Source organism: Poecilia latipinna, unplaced genomic scaffold (assembly GCF_001443285.1).
Source record: "Poecilia latipinna isolate Pla-1442-1.1 unplaced genomic scaffold, P_latipinna-1.0 Scaffold502, whole genome shotgun sequence".
NCBI classification, from domain to species: Eukaryota; Metazoa; Chordata; class Actinopteri; order Cyprinodontiformes; family Poeciliidae; genus Poecilia; species Poecilia latipinna.
The window spans coordinates 105,079-132,347 of NW_015113118.1; the positions used below are offsets into that span (position 1 = coordinate 105,079).

The 27,269-nt window shown below is 36.9% G+C and overlaps 1 protein-coding gene across 1 annotated transcript in view; it reads right to left on the reverse strand.

Annotated features, from left to right (window-relative positions):
• The window catches only part of LOC106952242 (metabotropic glutamate receptor 4), a 168,312-nt gene that overhangs the window by 94,164 nt on the left and 46,879 nt on the right, over window positions 1-27,269 (reverse strand). Inside the window, exon 2 of the mRNA XM_015040243.1 lies at window positions 23,967-24,986. Within this exon, the coding sequence (XP_014895729.1) occupies window positions 23,967-24,512 (546 nt within the window). The 5' untranslated portion in view covers window positions 24,513-24,986. The remainder of the gene's footprint in view (window positions 1-23,966; window positions 24,987-27,269) is intronic.

A 27,269-nucleotide genomic window follows, 5' to 3' on the forward strand; every position in this document is an offset into this window, starting at 1 on the left:
TGTGAAAAGGATAATAAATTATCTATAAATTGTAGACATAAGAGAGACTAATGATTTGTTTTATTTATCTGTCTTTCATTTGAGGCTTGTGCGAGAACGTAGGTAATCTGGAGATCTATCTGACCTCATTTTCCCAGAATGTATCAGTTGGTGTTGGATGTGGTGCTGCTGCAGACGTTCATACCTCTAAGGAAGTGTAAAATTGCAATAATGACTAATTAGCGATTCCTTACTATTCCCATTCAGGTAACCTGGTTTTATGATGTTATCTGTAGAAAGGCTGACTGCTATTCTTACAGGGAAACAAATGTGTTCCTTCATAATTGCCTGTTTAGAGAAAATGTGCTTGGAGTCAAACTATGTTAAAGACGGGTCTCAAGACTATCTCACAGCTAATACTTAATTTGAATATCTAATTTTAGGCACTAATGTTTCCCAGTACTCATACTGGTGGCAAACAAAATTTGCATTAGTTCAAGTGGGGTCGGTGTTATTTATAAGATGCATTTACAACAACAGCCACTAATCTAACCACTGCACATATGTAGTCTGTAAAATACAGCAAATAAATATTCTAATAATTTATATTTCATTTCTGCAACATTCTACAAAGAATCAGACATATAATTACTATAAAAATTGTAAAATTGTCAAGAAAACAACAAAAAATGTGAAGCGTTGGTTTCACAGCAAGTTTAACTGGACATACTTTGTACATTTTTATGGTACTCAAGTAATACCTGAAATTCAAAGAAAAAGCTGACTATTGATCACTTAGTCATCATTATAATGAACAAATAGACTGAGCAAATAAATATTTGAAACATTATCAATCAACAAGTCTTTGTGTTTTTATTGTTTCAAATGCAAATAAAGTTAAAAGCAACCTACATTAGTGATAAAGATCAGCATCACAAACAGTTTCAATATTACAGTAATTTGATTTAAATGACCATTCATAAATTCAAAGTAATTACTTAAAATATAATTAATCAAGAAGGTAGTTGTTATCATTATAGATTGTGAGACATTGTCCTAAAGATTGAGTAGCTTTAGGACAATGTCCTAAAGTAATTTCATTTATCAGATTTTCAAATAACATGTTAACTATATGAGCAAATGTAAAAAAGAAAAATTATTATGAAAAATTATTTTTAAAAAACAGCCCTGTTTCAAAGGGTCATTTGTCAGAACATTGTTTTTTTGTGTGCCAAAATTGTGCATTTCTTTTAAATCTATGCACAATTGTAAAATAAAACTTGCATGTGTTTTGTACACTTGCATGCAACATTTCACCTTCATATACATACACCTTGTTCAAAGTTACAACACCCACACTGCATTTGTCATGTAATCCTCTCTTTCCTTAAACTATCCAAACTGCTGGTGTAGTATTATCTGTGCAGCTTCTAGCCCAACAGTGGCATTAAAAGCACATGCCCACATTTACTCCAACATATCCTATATTTGGCTCACTTACATTGTATTTTTCAGAAGAGCGAACAGATGCACAACTCATTGCATCATTCCATAGCCCTCTGCCAGAAGCTTTTCTGCTTGGTGAGCTTTTCTGTACTTTGCTAAATGTACAGTGTGGGTTTGACAGTTTGCTGAAGCTGAAAAATAAATCCAAAAAAAAAAAAAGTGATTGACAAGAATTCACATCTTTGATGTAACACCTGGGAGAGCTGAAGAAATAAAAATGAGTCAACTACCTTTCCTGAGAAAACCTGACAGGCATGAGCATCAACTGTGCCATTACTAATATGTGGGTAATTTAATGTCGTCATAACTTCTCAGTTTCAAAATAGTAAAAAAAAAGAAAAAGAAAAAAACATCCTTGCTGACATTCATAGCTATACAAACCCAATGTAACATATAACTTTAGGCTGCAGAGACCAAGTAGAAAGAGAAAAATGTGCAAAACTTGAGATAGTTTACCAAATGCAGCCAGAACGGAAAATCTCATGCATGAATTTAAATAGTTTTGAAGCATTACTTGGATCCCAAAGGTCTGGGGCTGCATAGCATTTGACTCAGTGTGCAGCAAACTTAGTCATGAGCTCAGGATTTGGTTGATGTTTACGTCACAGCCTCATGTTCAGGTATGACTATCTCACTCAGGCACATGGCCCAAGTCAGGAGTTGAAATGGCAAACAAGGTGAGTATTGATCAATAGAGTTTCTTTGCTTTGCATGTGTGTATCATTTTCAGTGCTCTACAGAGGTTGTCACTAAAATCTCCAATAACAGAAAAAAAGGTGCAACATTTGTGGCTAGTGTTTTTTTTGTTGTTGTTTGTTTTGTTTTTTGAAGTTGCCAGTGACGTCTCAAAAGTTGCTAAATATAGCAACAAAGCCACCAATTGTGTTTTCTCTTATATTGACCACAATGCTGCTTAACCCTTACCAGTCACCCCCTCCCCCCCCCCGCTTGGCCGTTCCATCAGTGTCTGCCCACTTTGGTGATTTTTTCAAAACTTAAAGAGGTCAGGGCTATGCTTTCACTCTGGGTTTATTTACAATTTCAAAACCAGGATATTTGCAGTTGCATCATTATTACATTTCACCAGCATGCAGCACTCTTTCCTTTGCCGTTTGGTTGTTGTTTCCAAACAATAACTTTAATGCCCAAAGTGTTTTAAATGTATTTTAAAACACAGTTTGCAATGCCTGTGAGTGAGTCTTTTATTTCCCTCACTTCTCAAAGTGCTCTGTATCACGTAACATGAATTAAATAAGAAAGCAAGTGTTTTTGTTCAAGGCTTCCCTGTAATACAGCAGTTCTGCCCTTTTATTCTTATAAACTATTTATAGAGTTCAGACTTTTGATTTGGTGTCAAACATTTCATTGATACTGAAAAATGAGACCTTTCATTTTTATGTACTTACGTTAACTGCTTTTGTCAGCAGATTTTTTTCAGATCTGATATATGAGCTTATTTATTTTTCCTCCAACCTGACCAGTCTTTGTCAGTAGAAATGCTGCTATTTGCTGGAGGTGAACACAGTGAGAATTTGAGGATGAACACTGTTCATGATAAATAATCCATATTATCAAATTAACTGGTTTATTTTTTCATAATGAAATGAGGAGATGGATGAATTTCTGTATGTTATTTACACAACGCCACCCTTCACAATGTGCTATTGTTGAATGTGTCAGGTCATTATGACACTTGGCTCTCCTTGTGAGCCTTGATTATATACTATCATCCATCTTGGATGGATAAGTTCACATAGGTGACGTCCATGTGCTGGCAGATTTGCTCCACCTTTTCCGTTTCTCACTGTGTTGAATAATTTTTAACTTTTTACGACCCCCTACAAACACAAACACCTTCAAATTAAAATGCATTTTGGTTTTGCGAGGGCTCCTATGCAAGTGATACAATCACAGTGACAATGGCTTTGAAACATTCCTCTGGGTGTAATGAATCTGTATAATGTGTTTCACGCATTGAATTGTTGTGTTTTTTACACTTAGCTCAGGCTAAGTTGTCTCTAACGCAAACCTCCCTCCCCCTTAAAATCCTATTCTTTGTGTTTTTACAAATCAGATTAAGATTTTTTGACTCTTGGCAGCTGTGTTCAGGATGCAATCACTTAGTTGAAATCTCAGCAGTCTAATTGCATAGATTTTGAACCAGAAATGTAGTCAGGACTTTATTTGAAAATAGTTCTTTAATTTATCTCCGATACAAAATCAGATACCAACTTCTAAAGGGTTTTTGCCTCCACTGGTAAAAACTGATTTAGTTTTCAATGCTAAAGAAAACTAAATGTGATGACCCTACAAGTTATGGACTCATTCTTAATTTAATTAATGTTATTTTAATTAACATTGTTCATCAAGAGTATGAAGAAATACAAAGAAGTATTTAAATATGCTGTTTGATCATTTTAAAGGTATCACAGTTAAAGTGAGATGATGGGAAACTTTATCACGATCCGTGCTTGTAGCCACCCACACACAGAAACACTGTCTCTGCTGAGGCAGCTGACAAGATATTGGCCCGAATTGATCAGACGCACCATGTGACTACTTAACATTCTTTAGCCGTCAAAAGTCCTCTAATTGCTTCATTGATGCTGTTTTTCTCAAACAGAACATGAGCCTGGCATTTCGTGCCACAGACAGATGAAGGGAAACCCAGGAGACTTATAAAATTGTCTTCTGTTAAGATTAATTCTTTCCCAGAAACAAAATATGAAAGGCATGAGTTTATCACGTTAGCTTTGAAAAAGAATTGAATAATCATCATTATAAAAGTCTTTAATACTTCAATCCAGATAATATCAGATGGACATATTACACACATATGCAGAACTCCTGAAATAATTTTTAAAGTCACTTTTGGGGAACCTATTATTTCAATTCTATTGTTCCACCTTAGCAGAGACCTATTATTCATTTCAATAAATTATTAATATTTGAGACAGGAGGCTGTCTCCAGGAAGCCTCCACCGTGAGGGTGTTATGTCAGCTGAGCCTTCCAAGGCTTGACTCGGGTCTGTGTGCACTGCATCCAGCATCTTAGCCAGAGGCGGTTTCCATGGGAGGATGGCTTCCCAGATCTCTTCATCATCTGGAGCGTGCTAGACATGTGTGTAATGGTCTTTCTCATGCCTCACTGCAGACTGTCTTCAGTCTGAGAAAACTACATAAAGATTTGGATGGCAGAAGGCTTGACAAACACTCTTTCCCAATTCCCTACTGGTCCGATGGCCTTTTCACAAATAGTTGCTCAGGCAGCATGCACAGGTTAAAAGCACTTGAGGACAAACATGCACACATGTCCACACCAGAGCACATGCACAAAGAGGAAACACAGAGGCAGAGTTTGTTTGCAGTTTCTCTGCACTGTTTGGCATTTGTTGACTTTAGTGTCAGACTGACAATCACTATAGGTCAAACCAAATTGCCTGTTGTCTAAAGTGTCTTGAAAACAAGCTTGCCTAAATAATTACTCACTCCATTCTCCATTCCCACATTCGCCAGCTGTGAGTGGAGAAACACTAGGCTTTTAGGTTTTAGAGCTTATAATCTGTCCAACTGAATGAACTTAATGATATCCCTGCGAAAAGTAAAAATGGCATAACAAGATCTCACTTCTCTTCAGCTTAACAATACATAATCTTGACAATCGATCTGCTGTTCAGTCACGCTCACGATAGGAAGTACCCAGACTTCCTGTGGACTATTTATTATGCTTTGTGGGCAAAGCCTGGCATTTTCCCTGCGTGATATTAGTCTATTTCAGCAGTCATCTGTAAGCATTTGTTATCCCTTGGATAGGAGTGGGAATGATTGGGTTTAAAACAGAGCACGATAATCACCAACACTGGCCATGAATATCAAAAATTAAATGCGCTCATCAAATATGATCAACAAAATTGTGTAACATCAGGGGACAGAATGATAGGGGGCTTTTATATTAAACTGACATTTGCAATCAGGTCTTTGGCCAGAACAGAAGATTTCCACGTCACATGAATCATTTACAGTCAAGTGTTTTTCAAAAATGTGTTTAAGAAAATCATATTTAAATTGTACATTGTTAGGTAAATATTAAAGAAAGTTACTGTTTCACTTAGTCAAGCATGTGAAAGTCAATAATGAGTCAATAGAGTGCCACGATTTCACATCAACATTAGAACATGTCAAACATTACCATAATTACAGAAAGTATTTGGATATTTTGAGGCTGCTGACATTCACCATAGTAATTTAGCAATAATGAAACAAATCCTGTTTCCCTGAGAAAAAAAAAGTTTAGATCCTGCACAACAAGGATGTCTCCTGGATATCAATGTTTTTAACAGCCAACCGCCTGTAATTACTATATAATTAAATGTTTCATATAGCAGATTTTTTTTAAAATTCTGCAATAATCTGATTTTAAGAATATTGGTTGGAGCAAAAGCCTTGTGGTTACCGAGAAGCTGTAGCTACACAGCATTTTGGTGCTAAAACACAGCAAATCTGTGACTTTGTAAAGTCTAAAGAAGCTGAAAGCTAAAGTTAGGGGCAGCTGCTTCAAAAATGGCTGAAGGCTGTCAACATAAGGAAAAAATGGAAGACCATCCATATCCCACACTAAGCTCATGACACAGGTGAGCAAAGATGTCACAAGCTGTGAAAAAATACTTACATTATTATCTGCTAATGTTTGCTGGACTTGGATAAATTCATTGAGAAGGAAACAATGATAGATGTTCTGGATGCAGAGAGTCCATGTGCTTCGAAGTTTTAGTTCAGGAGGAACGAGAATCAGTAATTGTGCAACAAACCAATGCAGGTAAAAGTTCAGCCAGATGACCTACTGGACAGACTATTAAACTGCCAGTGCTACATATAGAAAAATGTGATGACGAAATAGGTCTGTGGCAAGGATTTTGGCTTTAGAATAAAACAACAGTTCAGAACAATGACACATTGTGTAAAACAGACAAGTTTACTTATCTGTGTCCTGACTGGATCAACAACAGTATCTGTATCAGGACTTTGAATGGCTGATACTAATTATGATGTCGCCATAAACCTGCTTAACCTTTGTTTTGGAAGAAAATTATTGTGATCAGTTTGCAGATGTCCAAATTATTGAACTTAGCACTCATAAGAAAACCATCTGATGTGGTGGCTCTCACAGAGCGCTGTGATGAATATGAAATCAACTCGTAGCTTGGAGACTTGAAGTGTTTCGGGTGATATAGACGGATGTCTTATTACAGTTCATTTTAGAGGACTTAGCTTTGGCCCACGCTAGAAAATCATACTACTCCACTAAATGGAGCACACTTGAACTTGGACAGGTCCTACAGAGGAAGACAGGAAAACTGTAACAACACAGAATCTGTTCTGTGATCAGATCATCTGTACAGTGAAGTGAAAATACCACATCCAGTAAACTGTAACTGCTGCAGACTTTTAAAGCATATTTTGTGGGTCCAGCAGGAAATAATATATATGCTGTCGGTGAGATGGAGGCAGACAGAAAAGCGTTATTTCTGTGAAGGTTAAGTACCTGAGATTACATGTGATAAGAAAACAAACACTGAATATTCATACATAATTTGGATCATCTACTCTAGTCATTATGTAGCACAATATTTTAAGGGATTTGCTGGAAAATGTATGGAGCACCAAGTGAAGCTTAGCTGTGATAAAGGTTCCTGGGGGCCAATCCAGGAAAAGGTTACAAATCAGGGCTCCAGCTAGCTGATTTTCATGTAGAAGGGTTCATGACACAGAGCTTTCAGTGTTGATAGGAGCGGACTGTTACTGGCAGATTGTGTCTGGCAAAGTTAAGAAAATAACAGACTCACTTGTAGCTACAGACAGTTAGTTTGGATGGATTTGCAAGGGTCAGTTAAAGCATTTGGTGAAATCAATGCCACCTTCAAGCATGTAAGCCTATATGAGGACTCTCAGATCTCCAAACAGCTTCATGCCTTCTGGGAAGTGGAGTCTTCAGAAGAGGAAATTGAGGCACTGAAAAACTTTGAATAGACAGCAACTTAAAAAGGTGGCCACTATCAAGAGGAATTACTATGGCGACCTGACAAACCACATCTCCTGAATAACTTCAGAGTTGATAAGAAACAACTTAAAGTGGGGCATTATGTATTTTTCAGGCACATTGTATAGCACAATCAAGCAACAATGTTACCTGTTATAAATGCTGAATATATCAAACATAAGTACAAGAAATTTGACTTTGCAATTTGATGCCTTAGAATTGGCCTCTATCGCTCTAAGAAACTCTTATTCTTTCCTATTCTCTTGCCAGAGAATGTTGCCATGGACAATGATTCAGAGGAGGTATGCACTGAGCTGCGGTCAAAGTGTCAGGTGGTTATACAGCTTTCTAGTCCTAACAAGTCAAGCCACTATTTGATCTTGAGAAATACAGTAACATCATGACCATTCTCAAAATAACTGTATGGAACATTTATCTCAAATGTTTGTTTTGAGCATAAGACCTCACATCTGAGAACCTCACTGATACAGAAACGTATTCAGTAAAAGTAATGCAAGAGCACAGTTTTAACGAATAAATATGTGTATTAAGATGTTGCCAAGGAGTCTAGAAAGATTTCAAACTGAATGATTAAAAACCCATCTTACATGAGCATGACCCTGTGTGTGTCGGAGGAGGGGTGCAGCACTCTAATCTTTGGCTTTGAGAACATCATCCATAGGCGCTCCCAACACGTCACTGATATTCTTCTAGTTCAGAACATAAGAGAATAATGTTTTCTGGAGCACAAGACACACTCAAGCAGTTGAGAGAAAATTATTGGTTTCTAAAACGCAGACAATTAGTAAAACTGATGTTGTCACTGTGTTACCTCTGAAAGAAAAATCCCAGCTAAAGCAGCACAGCAGGTAACGGTCCATTTAAATTGAGATTGAGTGACTGACTCACCACCGTTTCAAATCATGGGGTTAGACTTTTTAAGTGCCCTTGTATATAAAAGCAGGTGGTCAGTCAAAACCACATATATTGCTCTCTTGACTTGTGCTGTCTCAAGAGCAGTTCATTTAAGGTTCTGGCCCTTACACAGTCAATGTAGAGCATGGACTGAACAGAGCAAGATCCAAAAGAATTATTGAAGTCATTTAAAGTGTTCAAGTTTTTTTTTTTTACAGGGAAGGGTGTGATATGGAAGCTTTTGGGAGAGGATTGTGAGATCTGCGAAAACATGTTTGAAGAACTTGTGGAAGGCTTCACTGAGCTTTGAGGACATCACAACTCTGCTGACAGAGGTCAAAGTCATATTAAACTCTAGGCCCCTCACACGCAATAATGACGCTTCAGAGCCCCAACCACTTTCATGCTTTCATTTTCTAGTCAGTGGAAGTTTGCTTTCCTTGCAAACAAAATCTATGATACCCTGCTCTCCCACTGGAGATACCATCACAGACTTTTGACCAGCTTTTGGAATAGCTGGTGAAGGGAACATTTCAATCACTTAAAATTAACTTGCATATGTGAGACAACTTTATCCTCCTGACTACCAGTAGTTCATTTTCGTCCTCTGTAGAGGACATTTCTAAACTTGAATATCTCCCACCCACTGCATTGTACTGAATTAATTCATTTTGGTATCTAGAGAGGACACTTAGGGCTTTTCAATGATATCACTTGTGAAGGGGTGGGACTTTTGTATGTACCTTTTTCTCATTCATAAAAAAGGCATTCATCAGTACAAGCATATTTTATGCGAAGAGAAAAAGTAAGTGCATAAAAAGTGCAAAAAGTAAGTGAATTTAGAGAGGCCAATTAACTGACTGACTGTCATGTCAGTCCAAAAACATGACATGACAGTCATGTTTTTGGACTGTGGGAGGAAGCCGGAGTACCTGAAGAAAAGAAAACCCACACATGCACAGGGAGAACATGCAAACTCCATGCAGAAAGACCCAGGGCCAGGAATCAAACCTAGAACCTTCTTGCTAGGCAACAGTGCTCAGTTTTGTCAAAGTGTAATTCATTCTTATGTTGATGTTTGGATATTTTCTTTGGGACAAACTGGTGGCCATCAAGGTTCAATTTCAAATGTATGGGGTTCCGATGTCCACTGTAGTGGACACATCATATTTCAAAAATAAAAATTCCCCCCCCCCAAAATTTTTTTTTCAGTATTCTAATTACCTTACAAAGATTGTGGAATTAAAAAAAATGGTGATTGGACAATATATTTTTTCTTAGTAGTGCATTGTGCCCAAAGTGAGAGATGTTGTCATGATCGGAGAAAACATTTTTAAATCTTGGAAATATAATTCTTACCGGGTCTTACGTGAAAGACTGCCTCACTTGAAAAGTGATATCTGAGGTAGCTGTCTCAAAACACAAACATATGTTCAGAAAAACTGCACTGTTGTTGACAGCATGCTTCCATTTTCTAAGGTGGTGCAGGGTTCCAGATGTACAACTGCAGACAAAAAGACTCTCCAGAGAGAATTTAAGGCAGCTCAAAAAATCTTTAGTAGTTAGAAGCAACCAGAGGACATTAACCAGGATCTAATGTTTCCATTGGGTTACAAATATCATCAAAAACCTTTTCACCTAGGAAGAATAATTCCAGACCAGGCCCACAAATAATTTTTACCGTTTTTTGGTAACTAATAACATAACAGTAATAATGTAATTGATAAGTATTTTACCAGTTCTTGTTCAGTCTTAAAATATCACATTAATGAGTTTAGTTTCAGGTAATAAAATAGCACGATGCTTGCAATGGTAATTGTAAACTATCTTGGACAAATTAGTCTAATTTGGAACCAGTTTTTTTCTCTCTTTGTTTGGGAAGAATACCTAGAGAACAATTAGTGCTAGTCAACTGCTGTACTTTAGGGGCATGACAATAAATACCTTGAACCAAACTGAGTTTGCTATTAGTAGATAAAAAATATTTTACCTTCACATAAGGAGCACAACTTAAGTATGTACTGTGACGAATATTATAGTTAATGAATGTCAGTACAATGACACTCAAAGATGTACACACCATTGTTATATTATAAATAGGTATATCAAGCCTTGTTTGCTCATAGAAGTGTCCTTGGTTGCAGCACATTTTGGTTACATTTCATTCAGCATTCTTTGCAGAGAATCAGTCAGGATTTTTTCCTACTCTATCTGACAAAAGTTCTCCAATCAGATTGTAAGGACATTTCTTGTCCACTGTCCTCTTCTGACAAGTTCACAGATTTAGTCAAATTTAGGTCTCGACTCTTCTGTCTTTCATAAATATGTTTGGATTTGGGTGAAAGTTAGAATTCACATAAATGCTGTAAATTAAATCCATTTAGTATCTTCGACTTTCTAGAATACACTTGAATGTTTTGTTTAAAGACTGGTATTAGGAAATGCTCATAATTTCATCAGCTTTGATAAAAAACCCTAGTTCCATCTGAAGAAAAGATCATGATGTTGTCGTCATCGTCTTTCACTGAACTCATGGTGTTCTTTTGTTGATTGGTGCCCAATGTGGTTTTTGTGTCCATAACGTTTTTAAAGTGTTCCCAAAACTGTTTATTTCAGACCAAAGCACAGTCTCCTGCAATGTACTGAGCGATTCAGAAACAATGTATTTCAGGGGGCTGTGCTCCTGCAAATTTAGGGTGATAGGTCTAGAAGACTGCTAATGTTTTACATTATAGTTGTCATTTACTGTACATTTTCCCCTTAGAAGATATGTTTAACATTTTCTTTAAAATAAATTTTTGTGAAGTATTTTTCAATTCTGTTACTGGAAATATTTTGTATGTCTAAATTTTTTTTACAGTACTCATTGAATGCCTAACATCAATGACCAAATATTTTCAGGATATTATTTATCTTTTTTTAAATAAGAAGGTGAATTATCTTGGATAGAAACACAGAGTGTGGACATGGTTTTTACTGGACTGGATACAAGGAATACAAAGAATAAATCACCAAAACTAAATCATGCTATTTTGCATCACCTGATAACATTACAAACGTGGATCCATCCAGAATGTTTCAGTTTATTTTAGAATAATTAAAAAGCATAATTACCAGGTACATACCAAAATGCTTTTGATGCAACCTAAAACAATTAAACAGGTGATGCAGCATCCAGAGACATGCTGCAAGAGCGATCCTGTGCACAGTCTGATTGAATCAACCCCACCCAATATTAGATAAGCAGTTATGACTGGCCCTGTCCCAGTCCAATAGAAGTCTGTTTGAAAGGAAGGGGCAGCCAACATTCTGCCAGAGAAAATGAAACATGAGCTCTCAGATTCATCGGCTTTCCTGGCAAAGATTCCCAGCAACACAGAAGGCATCTTAAAGTGATTTTACAGCTACAGTATCCTCTGACTTCACCTTGGACACTGTGTGATCTTACATATTCTTGCCAGAGTGGTGACTATGTTTTATAAATGAGGGCCAAAAATGCTGATTAAGATAAAAGCCACCTTAAGAGTCCAACTAATCAGTAATGTTGGGTCATATGCTTGAGACAAAATGCAGCATTTTCTCCTATGGCCCAGCTGAACATGGACTCATCTTGTCGATCTTCATCTAACAGTATTGTATAATGGAAACATTTTACTGACCAGACTTTTTTTTTCTATTAAAGTTACAGAAAAAAGAATTACTCCTGGGAAACTACCTTCACTTTGTTCACTCTGTCATTGAACCAAATTATTAGTTTCTCTCTCCAGCTTTTCCAACTCAGGTCTCTATTCATATTCCATTCAGCAACCATCAAAGATCTTGGCTTTGTGCAGACAATGTTATCTCTAATGCTCTAGGTAAGTTTTTGAGCATATCTCCCCTCCTTTGTGTTACACCTTCTTTAACTCCACCTCTAGTACTCTCTCTGTTTGTATCTCTTCATTAAAATATACTAACCACAGACCCAGATTCTCTCCTTCATGTCTTCATGAAGACATGAAGGAGAGAATCTCCTTCATGTCTTGTGTTTGCGGGCACCGTCGTGTTTGAACTTGAGGGAATAGATCCAAACTGGTCCTCCAGACTCAGGAGCAGATGGAGCAAAATGTATAAAACACATGAAACCTTTAGAGCTTTTTTCACTTGAACTAAAGGACCAACTCCAAACCCAAACAGCACCATATTCCATCGCAATTGAACAGTTGACACAATGCAGTCAGGCAAGTGCCAGTCTCCTGGAAACCTCCAAACTCAGACATTTCCACTGTATTACCAGATGGTAAACTGTGATTAGTCACTCTGGAGAACACGTCTCAACTGTTCTACAGTCTACTGGTGGTGTGTTTTCCCCACTGTGTCTGACTCTTTGCGTTGCTCTTGGTGATGTGAGGCTTTGATCCAGCTGCTCAGCTCTGAAGCTCATCATTTGAAGCTTTCTACAGGCTGTTCTTAAGCTAATCTTAAAACCACTAGAGGTTTGGAGATCTGTAGTTATTGACTCTGCAAACAGTTGGATTTTTGCCTACAATGTTCCTCGGCATACCTACCCAGCTCCATGGGTTTTCTATGGCTGAATCGCTGTTATTCTAATTCGCTTCCATGTTGTGGTGATAGCGCTGTCATTTAACTGTGGAATGTCTTGTAGCAAAGAAGTTTCATGAAATAGTTTGTTTTTCCGCAGGCAGCATCCTGTCAGTACAACACTAGAATTCACCGACATTCAGAGAATCTTTCATGAGTGAAAAACAAATAAAAGCAAATAAAACACAAATAAATTTAATGACTTGGAGGGGTAACCCAATACTTTTGGCAACATATTGTACATCTCGCTGATTAATTGAATTGGCAACAATAGTAATAGTTGTGGTATTTGTATTTTTTTGGGGAAAAGAACAATCATTTAGTAGACTTTTTACATTTTGTTGTAATTTGTGGAAATGTTTTTTCCCATATTGTCTTGTTTGGCATGAGATATTCTTAGGGATAAAAGGAAAATAGTTTTTTGTAGCATGTGTTTAATTTCAAGAGTACCCCGAAACCGATGGAACAAATGTAATTATAATGATTTTTGTTTTTATGTAGATTTCCAATTAAATGAAAAGGCTTTTTTAAATGTCATTCATATAAATTGCAGTACAGAAAGAAACTTCTTGCTCACCAAACATTCACTTTTATATTAAAAGCAGAAACCCAGATTCACATACAAATATTGTGAGGGGTTGGCATCTCAGAAAAACAGATGGCTGAATGTCTGGATCAGGATTCTCAATGGAGGTTTGTCAGCGCTTCAAAATACAAAAATGTTGTTATGTCTAATTTGTCTCAAGAATGATTTGGCTATATTTGGCAAGGGGAGATTATAACTAAACACAATATGATTATGAAGTAAAACAATTATGTAGGAATAAATAGCATGTGACTGAGACAAGGCTTACAAGCCAGCACCTGCCTCCACTAACGTGTCTTTTATTGCATTAAAACAGCAAAGAGAATCAGGTCACTCTTAAGAAAATGGATCACAAGGAATTAAATGAGAAATTGTTTTCATTTATGGAATCATATTAATCTGTTATTGCTATTAAAATCCATGCCTTGTAGTAGTGTTTGCTGTCAGGACTTTTTTGTTTTTGTTTTGTTTTTTCAGAAGAATGAGTCACGATGAATCAACGCTTACTCACCAAACAGCAAAATAAAAAGAAAATCAGCAGTAATAAAATAGCACACCATTTTATTGAGCGCAAAGACTACACTTGAAGCATGTTTAATCACTTAATTACTTATGTTAGAGCTGAGTTAATTATTTTTATTTTCAAGTCAAAAATCTAAACAAGAAAATATTGAATGAGGACTGTGAAGCATGAAACCCCTGGAAGACCACATCTCCTGCAGAGATTATTTATGAATTAAGACGCTGTGGGAAAGGCAACAAAAAGGCATGGGCACCATATGCCTGCAAAACTGTTTGCATAATACACAAATATACAGTGTTCAAACAACATCAAGGATGATAAAGCAAGACCGTACATGTCGTTTTTGAAGACTTGTCTTTGTAGGTACAATCGGTCATATTCAGTTTACATGATTCTGATCTACATGATTTACAAGTTTCTGATGGTTTGGAGTTGTAGTCTTTAGTTTACGATTTTCCTCATTTATAGTTCCAGTTTTAGTTTGGTTAGTCTAGTCCTTTCTGTGGTCAGTCCTCTTTACTCTGTGTGGTAGCTTCTGTTTACCTATTCTTCCTCAGTCGTGTCTTCTGCCACTGATCATCTCATCTTAGAAGATATTTCACTCTGTTTTTGGATAAGCTTCGTTCTCCTGCCTTTTGTTATGTATTTTTAGCTTTTGAAATAAATTATTTGTTTTCTGTAAGTTTTTCATTAAATATGTTTTTCTTTAAATCTACAGTTTACCTGCCTTAGGTCTTCCATGCAAACCACTGACATGTATTATTATGCCATTAAAAGCATATTAAGACTTTTAATACCCTTCTCAACATTAAAATGTAACAAACTTCATTGAGACTACACCAAGTAAACACTTAATATGTTTGCCAACTAACCTTTTGCATGTTTTCAATTGCATTTCTAATGTTTCAACTTCGTCAATGTCTCCAAGACCCAAATCTTATCTTGAATTTAAGTTGGGATTCTGGCTGGTTCTCTCCAAACTATATTAAAAAAATATTAGTGAAATTTGAAAATTTAAGTATAAATCTGCAAGGAGTATGACTAATTTTAGCTGTAGAAATATCTGCCAGAAATTCATAGTGGACTGTTTTTTTTAATCTACCAATTAGAAATTGGCTTAAAAAGCAGAGAACTCTATGTAGAGTCTAACAGAAGCATTTAATTTTAATAAGATCACTAGAAGCCCTGTGTGTTGAAGATCTATAGTACACAGGGATGATTTGGTGAGAAGCTGAATTTTGGGGGTTTCACTAGATCAGAACAAAAGAAAAAAACTATCAGCAGAATATTTCCTTCATGTTGAGGTCAAATCAGCCTGGCTCTGTAGGTGCAAACAGCTGGTGCATGAGCAGAATGAAATAACATGGATAATGCCGAAAAATCCTCTGGAAAAAATGAACAGGTGATCACATCTGATGATATCTGACTGATCAAAGCATAAACCTTTGACAAACAAAATCTGTTACTTTATGTGATTTAAATACCAAAGAAAAGACAATTGTAATAAAATAAAGTTGATATCCTATCAATCAGCGAACATTTTGGTAATGGCATTGCAAGAACACAGAAACAACAAAGGATGGGATACAGAAGAGGAAAGAATAGCATTGAAAATGACTGGAAATGGAAAAAACACCACCCTGCTACACCAAGCAGGATTATTATCTGCAGCTTCCACAATGACTTACAGTACTCTGGCCAAAATGGCTCTCATTGTAAAATTACAAAGTAACAGCACTCTATGCAATTTTTCAGTGTCTGTTGGTTTTCCCATTTTAAAGGGGAAAAAAAATGGTACAGACAAAATCATTTGTCAAAATGTAATGAAATATACACATACTATGAGTAAACGTGACAGTAATTCATACCATGAAACATGTCTCTGTAATTAGATGTCACATAATATGTAAACGACGATTCACCTTCACCAATATTTCTCCCTTATGTTTAAACATGACACCTTTTTAAGGTAAAGTCCACACAAAAATATGAAGTAGTCAATGTGAACAATCATGTTGTCACTTGCTCACTAAAAGAGAGGGCTTGGTTGACGCGAGACGCCTCGAAGGGCTCTGGCTAGTTAATCTTGATGTAAGTGTCACTCCCCCAAATGAGCAGCTAAATCAATTTTGGCACCAGGTCGTCATTAAACTGTGTCACTGGAAGGTTTATGAGGGGAATAGAAACCATCAGAACAAGGTGAGACAAAGCATGAAATTTCATGACCCATTTTTGGGGTTTTTAAAATTCATCATACAGGGGGAATCATGCTGAGGGAAAATTAAAAGAGGAGTATTGAATATTTAAAAACCGATTTAAAAAAATACAGCCATGTAATCTACTTTAATCCAGAATCCTTAGAGCTGGTGAAATGCTCTAAAAGGGTAACCCACTTTCACCCACGAAGTAAGTAAAATGTGTGTACAGAACACAAAATCATGCCCTACAACTAAAACTACATGGATTTTATTTTAAGCATGTGAACCTCCTTATTCCATTTTTTATACATTTATCAGAATCTGATCCTTCATGATTTTCTTGAGTTAACTTAGGAAGGTTTAATCAAGTAATTCCACAACACAAAACATTGCCAAAAAGAATATTTGGTGGAACAGATTTGGCTTGTTGCATTTATTGTCACAAATGATAATCATAGTTATTATTTATCACAATGAGTAAAATTGTAAACTTTTCTTATGCATTTTCAGTTAGGGAGAAGATTCCCCATCCGCTATTTTCCCAGCAGGGAATAAAAAAATAAATATCTGAGGTTTTGTGGCACATTAGTTAATCATAAAAGCTGAACATTTACTGATTTTACGCAAATGAATTGAAGCTAAAATGGGCACAGTGAGGAGTAGAAGATCAACTGGGGGCAAATAACCATTAACTTGCTGAAAGAAAATGCAACAAAGCAGATGGTGAAGACCTCTGGGAACCGAGGATTCGCTGCAGCTTTGACCACAAGACAGCTGCAGAACAGATCAGCTTACTCACTGAAGGAGCTCAAAAAAGACACCGCTGGCTCGTCATCCTCTTTACAGGTTTCTGTGCGGCTAGGCTCCTGCTGCAGATAGATACTTTGAATCAGATCGACACCGACGGCGCTTATCTCACACGTTGTTATGTAATTGCAGCTTTACTATAAGTGTTTTCTTTTTAAGAACTTACTCCAAGATGAGTCATGACCAAAGGAGAAAAAAAAAATCATGAGTAAATGCACACATGTGCCACTTCAGGCTGAATTAGATTGGAAAAGGGGATTCGTGTAGTCTTTTAACCTGAAATATATTTGCTTTTAATATGCATCAACTAATGCTGCTTGATGTTTGAAAAATGAGTCATTGTTCAGTTATGACATGTCTTGCTTCACCATATTCAACACTTTTCTCCAAAAACAGACAAGATAGTTGTATTTGCTGATGTTCCATAAAACATGTTATTTTTCAACACTGTGTGGCTCAGGTTTGGATGATTTTCCAGGGAATGTTTATTTGGAAAAAAGAAAACTCATGATGATTTCTAAGTGAACGAGACACAAAATCCCAGCTGGAGGGGAATGTCTGACAACTAGTTGTAATTTGTAATTTAGATTCAATCCAAATAATTACATAAAATATATTTTCTTTCTAGCTGGAGATAGGTACCAGCAACCCTCCCGACTCCACTAGGGACAAGGGTGTAAAGAAAATGGATGGATGGATATTTTCTTTCTTTTCACACATATTGAGTTTTGAGTTTTTTGTTTCTGAGATCTTTAGAAAATAAAAAGAAGATAAGATCTATCAACACAAAGAAGAGTTTTTGTTTTTGTTCTTGCAAACAAATATAAACATACATTTTCTTGTATTTTTCTCCAAATCCATCATTTAAAAACCAGTCAGTCAGCAAATCAGATTCTTTGTTCAGGGTAGTAGCAAACTGTAATGTCAGAACGAGGAGCCGGCGAAATGATTTCCAGTGAGCATTAAAGGGTGGAACACTCCGAGCTTCTTAAACCTGGGTCACTGCCTGGCTTTTGAGCTACTGATGTGCACCACAGAAGTCAAGAAAGTAAATGTATAAAAACAGTTTTATTTTCCAGCGAACAGGAACGAGGCTTTTGTTATGGTTGAGTTGAAAAGGAAATCCTTTTTTTCAGAGCCTCCTGCTGAGCTAAACGGGTAGTGTAATCTGCCTTGTAGGTGATGTGTGGTAACTTTATGAGCAAATCTGCAAGGCAAATGAATAATGTAATCATCTGACATAGCTCGTGTGTGATCATGAATTATCTTTTCCCCGAATGCTTGTCACAGCAGCTCCCACATCTCTGAACAACACTAAAATATTCTTGAGTTGCAGCTGCAAGTCCCTGTGTTGGAATTACATAAGGTTAAAGTAAAATATTCATCGAGCTGCTTTGGACCACATCTGTATGCATCTGAGTGCGCTGAGGAAACACTTTACTGTAAACCCGCCAGCTATGCTAAGGTAGTGGCTGTTGCTTGGTTAAAAGGAGTTTGCTTGCAAATGTGCCTGATTGCTTTTGGTGTTCACTTGTTTCTCTGTGTCAGTCAATTATGTGCACACTGTGTGTCCCTGAATGCTGCCAGTTTTGCACAGCGCCTGTGTGCCTATGCAAGTCCATGCTCATGTGCATGCCTATATGTCCAAGAATCCACTTGTCTTCATCAGTATGCTGAGATGGTGTTTATGTGCAAGCGTCGGCTCTATTCAAAGCAAACATTTATGTCTGGCTGCAGAGCTAGTGAAGGCAGTTGTCCTTCTCTCTGCAACCTGGGCCCTGCAGTAAAAGACTTGCTGATGCAGACGACATTATGAGAAGGCTGTAAAGTTAAAAACCTCAGCAGGTCCAGCTGAACCACATGGGATCATGTTGACCCAAATATGTATATATAAATTCATCAGTGGTGGGAGTCAATTACATTTTTTAATATTGTAAGGTCTGTAATAAATTTGTCAAAATTAATTGAGTTTTAATCGAAAACCATATATCGACAAAATAAACATTTATAATTCAAAAACCAATTTTGCTGCTAAATTATTGAACGGGCACATGAGCTCAACAACAAATATCAATCATTTTATTTCATGCTAAAAGTTGTCTTCTTTTAGATTATGTCTGTTACTCAATTTAATTGGACATTGAATAATTCGCCAGAGAATTAGAAAATGTTTGATGTCAATAATGTGATTCAGAAACGCAAGTGATCGTCAACAGTAAAATCCCATCACGTTGATCTACTCGACACGCTGACAGACAGGATTTGCTTCGGTAATCCTCAGCTTTTTAAACGTAAGACCAGGAATTTATAAAGTATACAATGAAGCTGAAGTGCAAGAAGATCAGAGAAAATGTAAATTTAATATGCAAGGACAATGCTTAGGCACATTAATGAATAAAGAGCATGCCAGTGTGTTAATGACAAAGGATTTGAGGCTTCCATGTGAGAGAGGGATCAGGAGCACGCTGCGGGAGATGCTCATTACTGCGGCCCACACTGAGTACTACCTGTGTGAGCAATACTACTGAAATACTTCATCCACGGAAGATAGCAGTACGTTCAGAAACGGCAACGTTGTAAACTTGTTTGTATCTTCTTTAGTACAGGACAGCACCTAATTGGAAAATAAAGCCAATAGTACATATTTTGAAAAATATATAAACGATACAGAGAACTCCAATGTGTGTTTTACACTGGGTTTACTGACAAAGCTGCAGGCTTTCACAAGCAGGAAACATCCCATGAGATTTTAATACTTTTGAATCATGGAGATTATCCAATAATACATAGACTGCAGGCTTTTCCTGAGATATTCCATTAACTTATACATAAATAAACATAAAAAAACAAATATGTGTCATTTAACTCCTCATAAAAATTTAGAGCCCAGCCAAAATAACACTTGTAAAATTGAATGAATGGATTTGATAAAGTCATAAACAGATAGATAAAAATACAGGTTTATGGGTTTTTGTGTCATATTCTTTTGGTGCTTTTTAAGTTTGTTTTTCTTCAGTTTAGGAATTTGTTGTGGTTATGTTTATTTGTCGTGTGTAACTCTGTGTCGATGTTAATTTAATACAGTCTGGAATAAGTCTGTACAATAACAATGTGGAGAAAGTGAAGTGCTGTGAGTAGTTTCTGGATGTCCTGTACACATTGTGTGCAGTACATCCAGTACATTGTGCCGCTTAGTTTAAAGTCGGCGACAATAAATTTGAGTCCAAACTGTGTCTATTTCTAAAATTTGCTGTAGTCAAAAATAATTCACCTGTAAATTTCCTAACATCAACTTCTAGTTCTAAATAATAATAATAATAATAATAATAATAATAATAATAATAATAATAATCTCATATTTTAAATGAAGCAAAACAGAAATAAATTTAACTGAATCTAAGAGAATATAGATGATTTTTTTTGTGTGTGTATTGATGCAACACCGATGAATGGAGCACACATTATCACACTCGAAACAAGTGGTAGCTTTATGGTGTTGGGTGAGAAGTTGTGCAGTTTAAAGCAAACCTTGAGTGAAAAGTCAGAAACTGGCTAGTTGTGTTAGAGAAGAGGCTAACAGGAGCTTCATCGTCCTTAAAAGACTTGCAGTTTCAACTATTCATCATCCTGCCTTTGACTTCTGCTTGACAGGACGGCACCTCACAGTTTATTATGCAGGGTGATAATGACCAATAAAGATCTAATCTAATCTACTCTATTACACTCTTTCTGATCAGAATTAAATTATTCCCCCAGTAAAATAAAATAATAAATGGTTTAGACAGTGAATGGTTTGACTTGTTCATTTAAGATACATTTTATGGTGAGGCGAGACAAAGATTTACCTTTTTATTGCCACAGAGATAAAAAGTATATTTGCAGCAGTCAAAACAAGGCTGTCAAGCATAGGAATACTGCACTCCAAGCACGGTAGTGGAAACATTATGTTGCAGGAATGCATTGTTTGCACAAAGTAGATGAAATAATGAGAAAGAAAAGCTAAGTCCAAATTAACAAACCCAGCAGCTAGATGGTTGGAACTTGAACATATTTGAATTTTCTACTAACATAATGATTCCTAACCCACATCAGAAATGGTTTTGACATAAAGAAAACCAATGTGTTTGTGTTTGAGCTTGCATATAAAGCATCATTTCCTATTTTGAATTGTCCAGCTCAAATGCATAGTGAAAAGGTCCAAATATAAGAAAAATATGTCTATATGTGTATGTAAAGTTCTTAACAATACTGTAGTTGCATATCAGCTTTGCTCAATGTTTTACTTGGACTATTTCATTTTATTGACTCTACTCTCACAAATGCAATTATCACTTATGACATAAAGATTCCTACAATCAATGAAAGACTACATCCACTCATCATAGCTCAGTGATAATATTGTGTCCCATTGCAGATTCTCTCTCCAGATGGCAATGATCACAATGGAGTGCAAAATATAAATCATTTAGTATTGCACAGAATACCTACTTGGATCAGTAGCAGGAACAAAATATTCTAATTTGGTGACATCTCAATCTTTACTTTAACTTCTTTCAAAAAGAAGCCATTTCCTCGGTTATGTCTGTCAGACAAACAAAGGACGGCACAGCATTCTTCCTAATCCTTAAACCTCAAGCTGTTGTTGAAGGAGATAGAAACAGCCAACAAATACACTGATGTTCATCTATAAAAGAACAATGAGCTCCAAATTTAACTCTCTGGCTCATCTTTAAATGTCGCTTTAATTGAATAACTTGTAAACAAGAAACATGTTTAACTGGCAATAAATCAGCACCAGACATTATTTAATTAAAAGCAACTTCTTCCAGTTTTTGGCTTGCACTCTAAAAAGATGCTTATGAATATTTCAAACTTATTCCAAACCGAAACATCACCAGTGATATATACTCTTGCATTTTTGCTATCTTAGTGTTTCATCTAATAGATATACGTTAGAGTTGGGAGATACAATCTATTTTTTTTGATACATTCATGCACGGATAATTCTGGTTTAATTAACAACATTGAAACTCCAATATCTTAATGTTAATTTATGATCTATGATTTTATCGTTTTGAGCAAAGCTAAATCAGAACTCAGATTTGCATCAGTGAGGCACCAGGACAGTTCATGGCTAACCCATAAGCCCACAAAGCAAACTGTTTGCATCAAAGTGAAAATGACTTTAAAAAGAGCCACACCAACTTAACTCTAAGGTAAAAGTAATTATTTTAACCAGGACAAACATAGGAAATTGTTTTACATGGTTCCACCTAGTGGTGAAGGTAAAAAAGCTGATCTTGCCTTACCAAACCCTGGAAGACCATTAAGCTAACAACATCACACCTCCTGCTAACTCAGAGAAGGTGAAGCTAATTTAAAAGTTTATTGTCTAAATGAACTACGCTTTGTGAATAACTTAAGCTAACTTTCAAATAATTATAACGATAGTAATAAGCTAAAATTATACTGAAAATTAACAAAAAAAATTAATTGAAAAACAAAGAATCACAATGCGTCTTCCGTTTATTCAGCTCGGTTGGCTATGATATTGTTTCGCTATCATAATTGTTTGGTATGATAATATAGAGGTCATAATTTTCTTATTGTGACAGCACTTCAAGCAATAAAAGTATTAAGTCCATTAACTTTTGGCAGGAGTGCTGGGAAAAAAAATAAACCAGGCAGACAGAGAGAAACACCATGCATTATAATCTCAGGCCTTCCAGCTGTAATATCTGACAATATAGCTAATGATTATTTTTCATGACTTATTTATCTGCAAATATTGTGAAGATTATAACAATTTTATGGTTCAGCAAAGACCGTTTGCCAGTCTCTGGAAGCTAAATACTTAACAGGCAGCAATGAATTTGCCTTAATTTACTTGAAAATCTACTTCTTGTATTCTGTTTATATACCTTTTATAAAAAAACGCATTACTTGTTGAATAGCCATGTCCTTGTTTTACACCTGTAACCCACTGCAGAGTTGGAGACAGCTTCACATTCAGCAGTACTCGGAAAGAGAAGGTGAAGAGGAGTGTGTTTATGTTAGACATGAATTTTTGTGCAATATCAAGACATCTCTCTGCTCTCCCTACCCCGTTATGACTAAGGCATAGAATTATCATAAATTTTAAAGTCCAAGTTTTGACTGAAAGAAAAAAAAATGTTGCTTGTGTCAATTGTGACTGAATTATGTAATCCTCTGCACCACTGAAATAACTATGAATTATGTGCAATACCCACAAATCCGTGGCAACAACATGATAGTAACTCTTTTTTTTAAATGCTGTTTTCTGGTGAGCCAACCTCTATAAAGAAATCAGACCTTCAGCAAAAAAAAAGAACTAGGACTTTTGCAACAGCTGACTGCCAAGAAAACAAAATATGTGTTAAATAATTCATCAAAAGTCCAAATGCGTATGAACAGAACATATTCTTTTCTGTAGTGTGGGCAAATGTAAACACCTAACTGATTGTGTGAAAGGCTTTGGGGAAAAAATGAAATCAGGAATCTTATTAATCACTCCTGTATTGTGACAGGTAATACCTCTCACTGCCTAGCAACCCGAGTCCTCCGGGGCAACAGTCAGAATGATGAGATTTACAATGGGGATCTCTTCTCTGAAGTTATGGGAATGTCCATTGTGTTGCTGCAGACATGGCGCACAGACGTCCAGTGTTCTTTTATACTTCAGCTACTGATGTTCTTTTTCAGTTATTAATTATTCAAACAAATACTGTGCATGAGGCGATCAATAAAGCAAACACATCATAAATCTTTTCTCTGCTGTGTTTTTCTCTGCATTGCATTCTGGCGGTATCTTACCTTAAACAGGCGCAGTATGTTGGCCACCATGATGGAAACGGAGCTCGAAGACGCGCCGATGACGCCCACCACCCTCTCAGGTTTGGTGATGATTGGCGCCCCCCCGCCGAGGCATTTGACATCTGTCCCGTCCTTCTCGATCAGAGCCTGGACGAAGGTGAGCGACTGCTCCAAGGCATGAGTGTCCCTGGAACAGGTGTCCAGGATCCTCGCTCCCAATGTGATGTTAGGCAGGAGATTATTATCATTATTTATGCGGTCAAGGGCAAAGAGCATGGCTTCCAGTCTGTGTATACCCTTCTCCTTCTTCAGCTCCCCGCAGGGTTTGCCATCATGGCCCCTGGCATGCACAGGGAACAGCCCACCTAAGGAGATATCTCCGTCAATGCGGATGGAGTTCAAATGCGTTTGTCCTGGCCCTTTGGGTTTGGCAGCCAAAGAGGCCTTGAGGGAACTGTAAAGAAGCAGCAGCAGCAGAATGTGGATGTTTCTCTGACAGCCATTCTGATTCAGTCTACAGGCTGGAGGCTGAAACATGATCACCATCCGAGCACGAATCCACACCAGCAATCAGGAAACAACAATAGCCAGGTATTATTTTATAATGGCCAGAGGGTTAATTGCACTGCCTCTTGAAGCAGTTTTCACAGAAAAGGATTCCTCTCATGTCTATGCCCTCTCTCAGGCATTCAATTAGAGTAGAATATGATCTTGGCTCTTTCTCAGGATGTAATCCTGCTTCTTTCTTTTCTTTTACTCACTCCATCCTTTGACCACTGTTGTGGACAGCTGTTTTTGTGTCTTGTGTTATTCTTTGGAGATCCTTCACTCGGGGTATTAACAAGAACAAAGGTGAACCATAAGCTTTTTTCCTCTTCTGTCTCTGCCTCCCTGTCTTTGTGTCTCTTCCCTCTCTACCTCAATCAGAAGTTTTTAATCTCCACCATTCCCCTGGGCAGGGATTTGGTGTATGTCAGAGCCCTCGGGCCGTCTCAGGTCCACAGGCTTCAGAGCGAATTCCTGAAAGATGAAAAAGAGAAGCGAAGTGAGACAGTGCTCAGAGAAAACAGAAAAGGGCAAAGGAATTTGAATTAGTACAAGCTTTTCAATAGTGGTTTTTACTTAACCTTTTAAATGCAGCATTATGAAGAAGGAGGAGACAGTTATGTTTAAAAATGTCTTTCTTTCCTGTTTTTGCAGCATCTGTCTACATTTGAAATTCCGATCCCTTTTGCTTTGCTTTTAGATAACAACCTGTTCTGAAGTTGATGCTGAAATGCTGCAAAAATCTGTGACTCTTTTGTTTCCCTTTGCTTTCACATCAGAGAAACTGAAAAAGAACAAGACTCTTCTGTTGTTCCAGAAACAACGCTTGTGTTATGAGTCGTAGCAGCACATGAAGTGTTAACATTACCGCCTCAAAGCCTGACAGATGATTAGTCACATTACGCGTTTAAAGAAAAGCTCAAAAGGTCTGAGTAATCTATAAATAAAGTTAACGCTATGAACCTGTTCATGGCAGGCAAAAAGAAATTACACATATTGTAATGTATGGGACTCATATGTGGGTCTTAAAGTCTCTCAGGCATTTCTAAATCTGTGGCTCACAGGCAAGGAAAATACAAGAGAAGAGCAACAGAAGGCTTTGAGAAATTGCTCTAAACCTCTTATAGTGTTATTAAAAAATAAAAAGTAGATTTCATTTTCAAAGAAGCCCTGAAATTACTTATTTCCACACATCGATCTGCTCCCTGCCATCACCTCACACATTTTAGACAAAGATGCACACTGGCCGTCGTGGTGCTGTGAACCAGGCAAATGAGCTTTTTTTTTAAAGGTTTTTCACACATTAGTGGCCCTTATTTGCAGCAGATCAGACAGGAAATGGGTAGAGGGAGAGGAGGATAAGACATGCAGCAAAGGTCTCAGGGTCGGGAATCAAACCCCAACACTTGGGGTTACATCGGATATTTACTAACTTGGGACACCTGGTAAAACCTTCAGTTATTGCCTTGCCTCTGCTTTCCTCCAGGGGGATGCTGCTGCCTTTTGCTCTCTAGATTATTTTTGATTGCACATGACAAATCTGTCACATACATCATCCACTCAAACACACCATACACCATTGATGTCACTGAGTTTCAACCTCTATATATGACACTTTGATTTTGACCTTAGTTTGTGCTGAGTAAATGTATACTTCAGAAAATTCTTCTACATATAGCAACTGCTCTACCTCTACACCATGCGCCTCCCCAAATGAGCAATCCTGAACAGTTGGCGTACACAAAAGAACAAATGTTCTGCAGTTAGTAAGGCACCTGCCTAGTTTTTCAGAAATTGCTATTAAAAAAATTACTATGAAGGTTTTTATGGCCAAAATAGAAACTGAAAAACTCAATGAAACTCCCCAAAAGACTTTTACAAGAGCTTTTCTTTTTGTCTAATATTTCTCTTGGCCTTTGATGATTATAGTTCTTATGCATCCCCCCCCCCACCACCCGCACCCCCCCAATATAGATTATGCTGTAATTCACCCACAAGCCAATCAGATGAGCTCACAGGGCACAACCTGTGACTCAGCAGGACAGATGTGTGCAGTGTGTCATCACACCCCCACTCCTTCTGACCAAAAGCAATTAATGCAACATTTTTCCCAGCACGGTTTTTATATCACATTCTGCTGACACTGTAAGATCATAAGGTTGTGCTTTTCAGATTGTGATGAGAGCAAAGCAAGTGTATATGCTGAAAATGCTTTCTGGAATATGCTTTATTTAGCCAATACAGAACCAGGATGATGATTTTACTTCTCTTTTTCTTTCCCTACGGGTTCTTAAATGTAAGCGTTGGGTTTGCATGTGTAAATTTTGCACTTAGAGCAAAATTTCTTAAGTTTAAACTGCTTTTCTAAATTCCTGTAGCAGCTAACTGCGTTGCTGTGCTACTGCAGGCTTATGGCCTGTGTTAGTTATATTTCCAAGCCTTATCAATAACATAACAGCCTTATCAATAACATAACAGCACAAAACATTTTAGTTAACGTTCATGAATATGGAATTTAGCTTAATTTAGTGTACATGAGTCATAGGTTACTGTAGCTGTCACCCTCCAGTTCCTGGAGTGATTGATCTATAATTTGCACAAACTAATAAAAGAATCCAGTGTCTTAATGTAACAAACTCTTAGAACCTTTACATATCTTTATGTTTTTATGTTGTGTTTTTTTATTTCATTTCAGTTTTTCTGAAAAAGTTAATGTTTACTTAAGTTTTACCCAGCCCATCTGTGTTCTCATACACA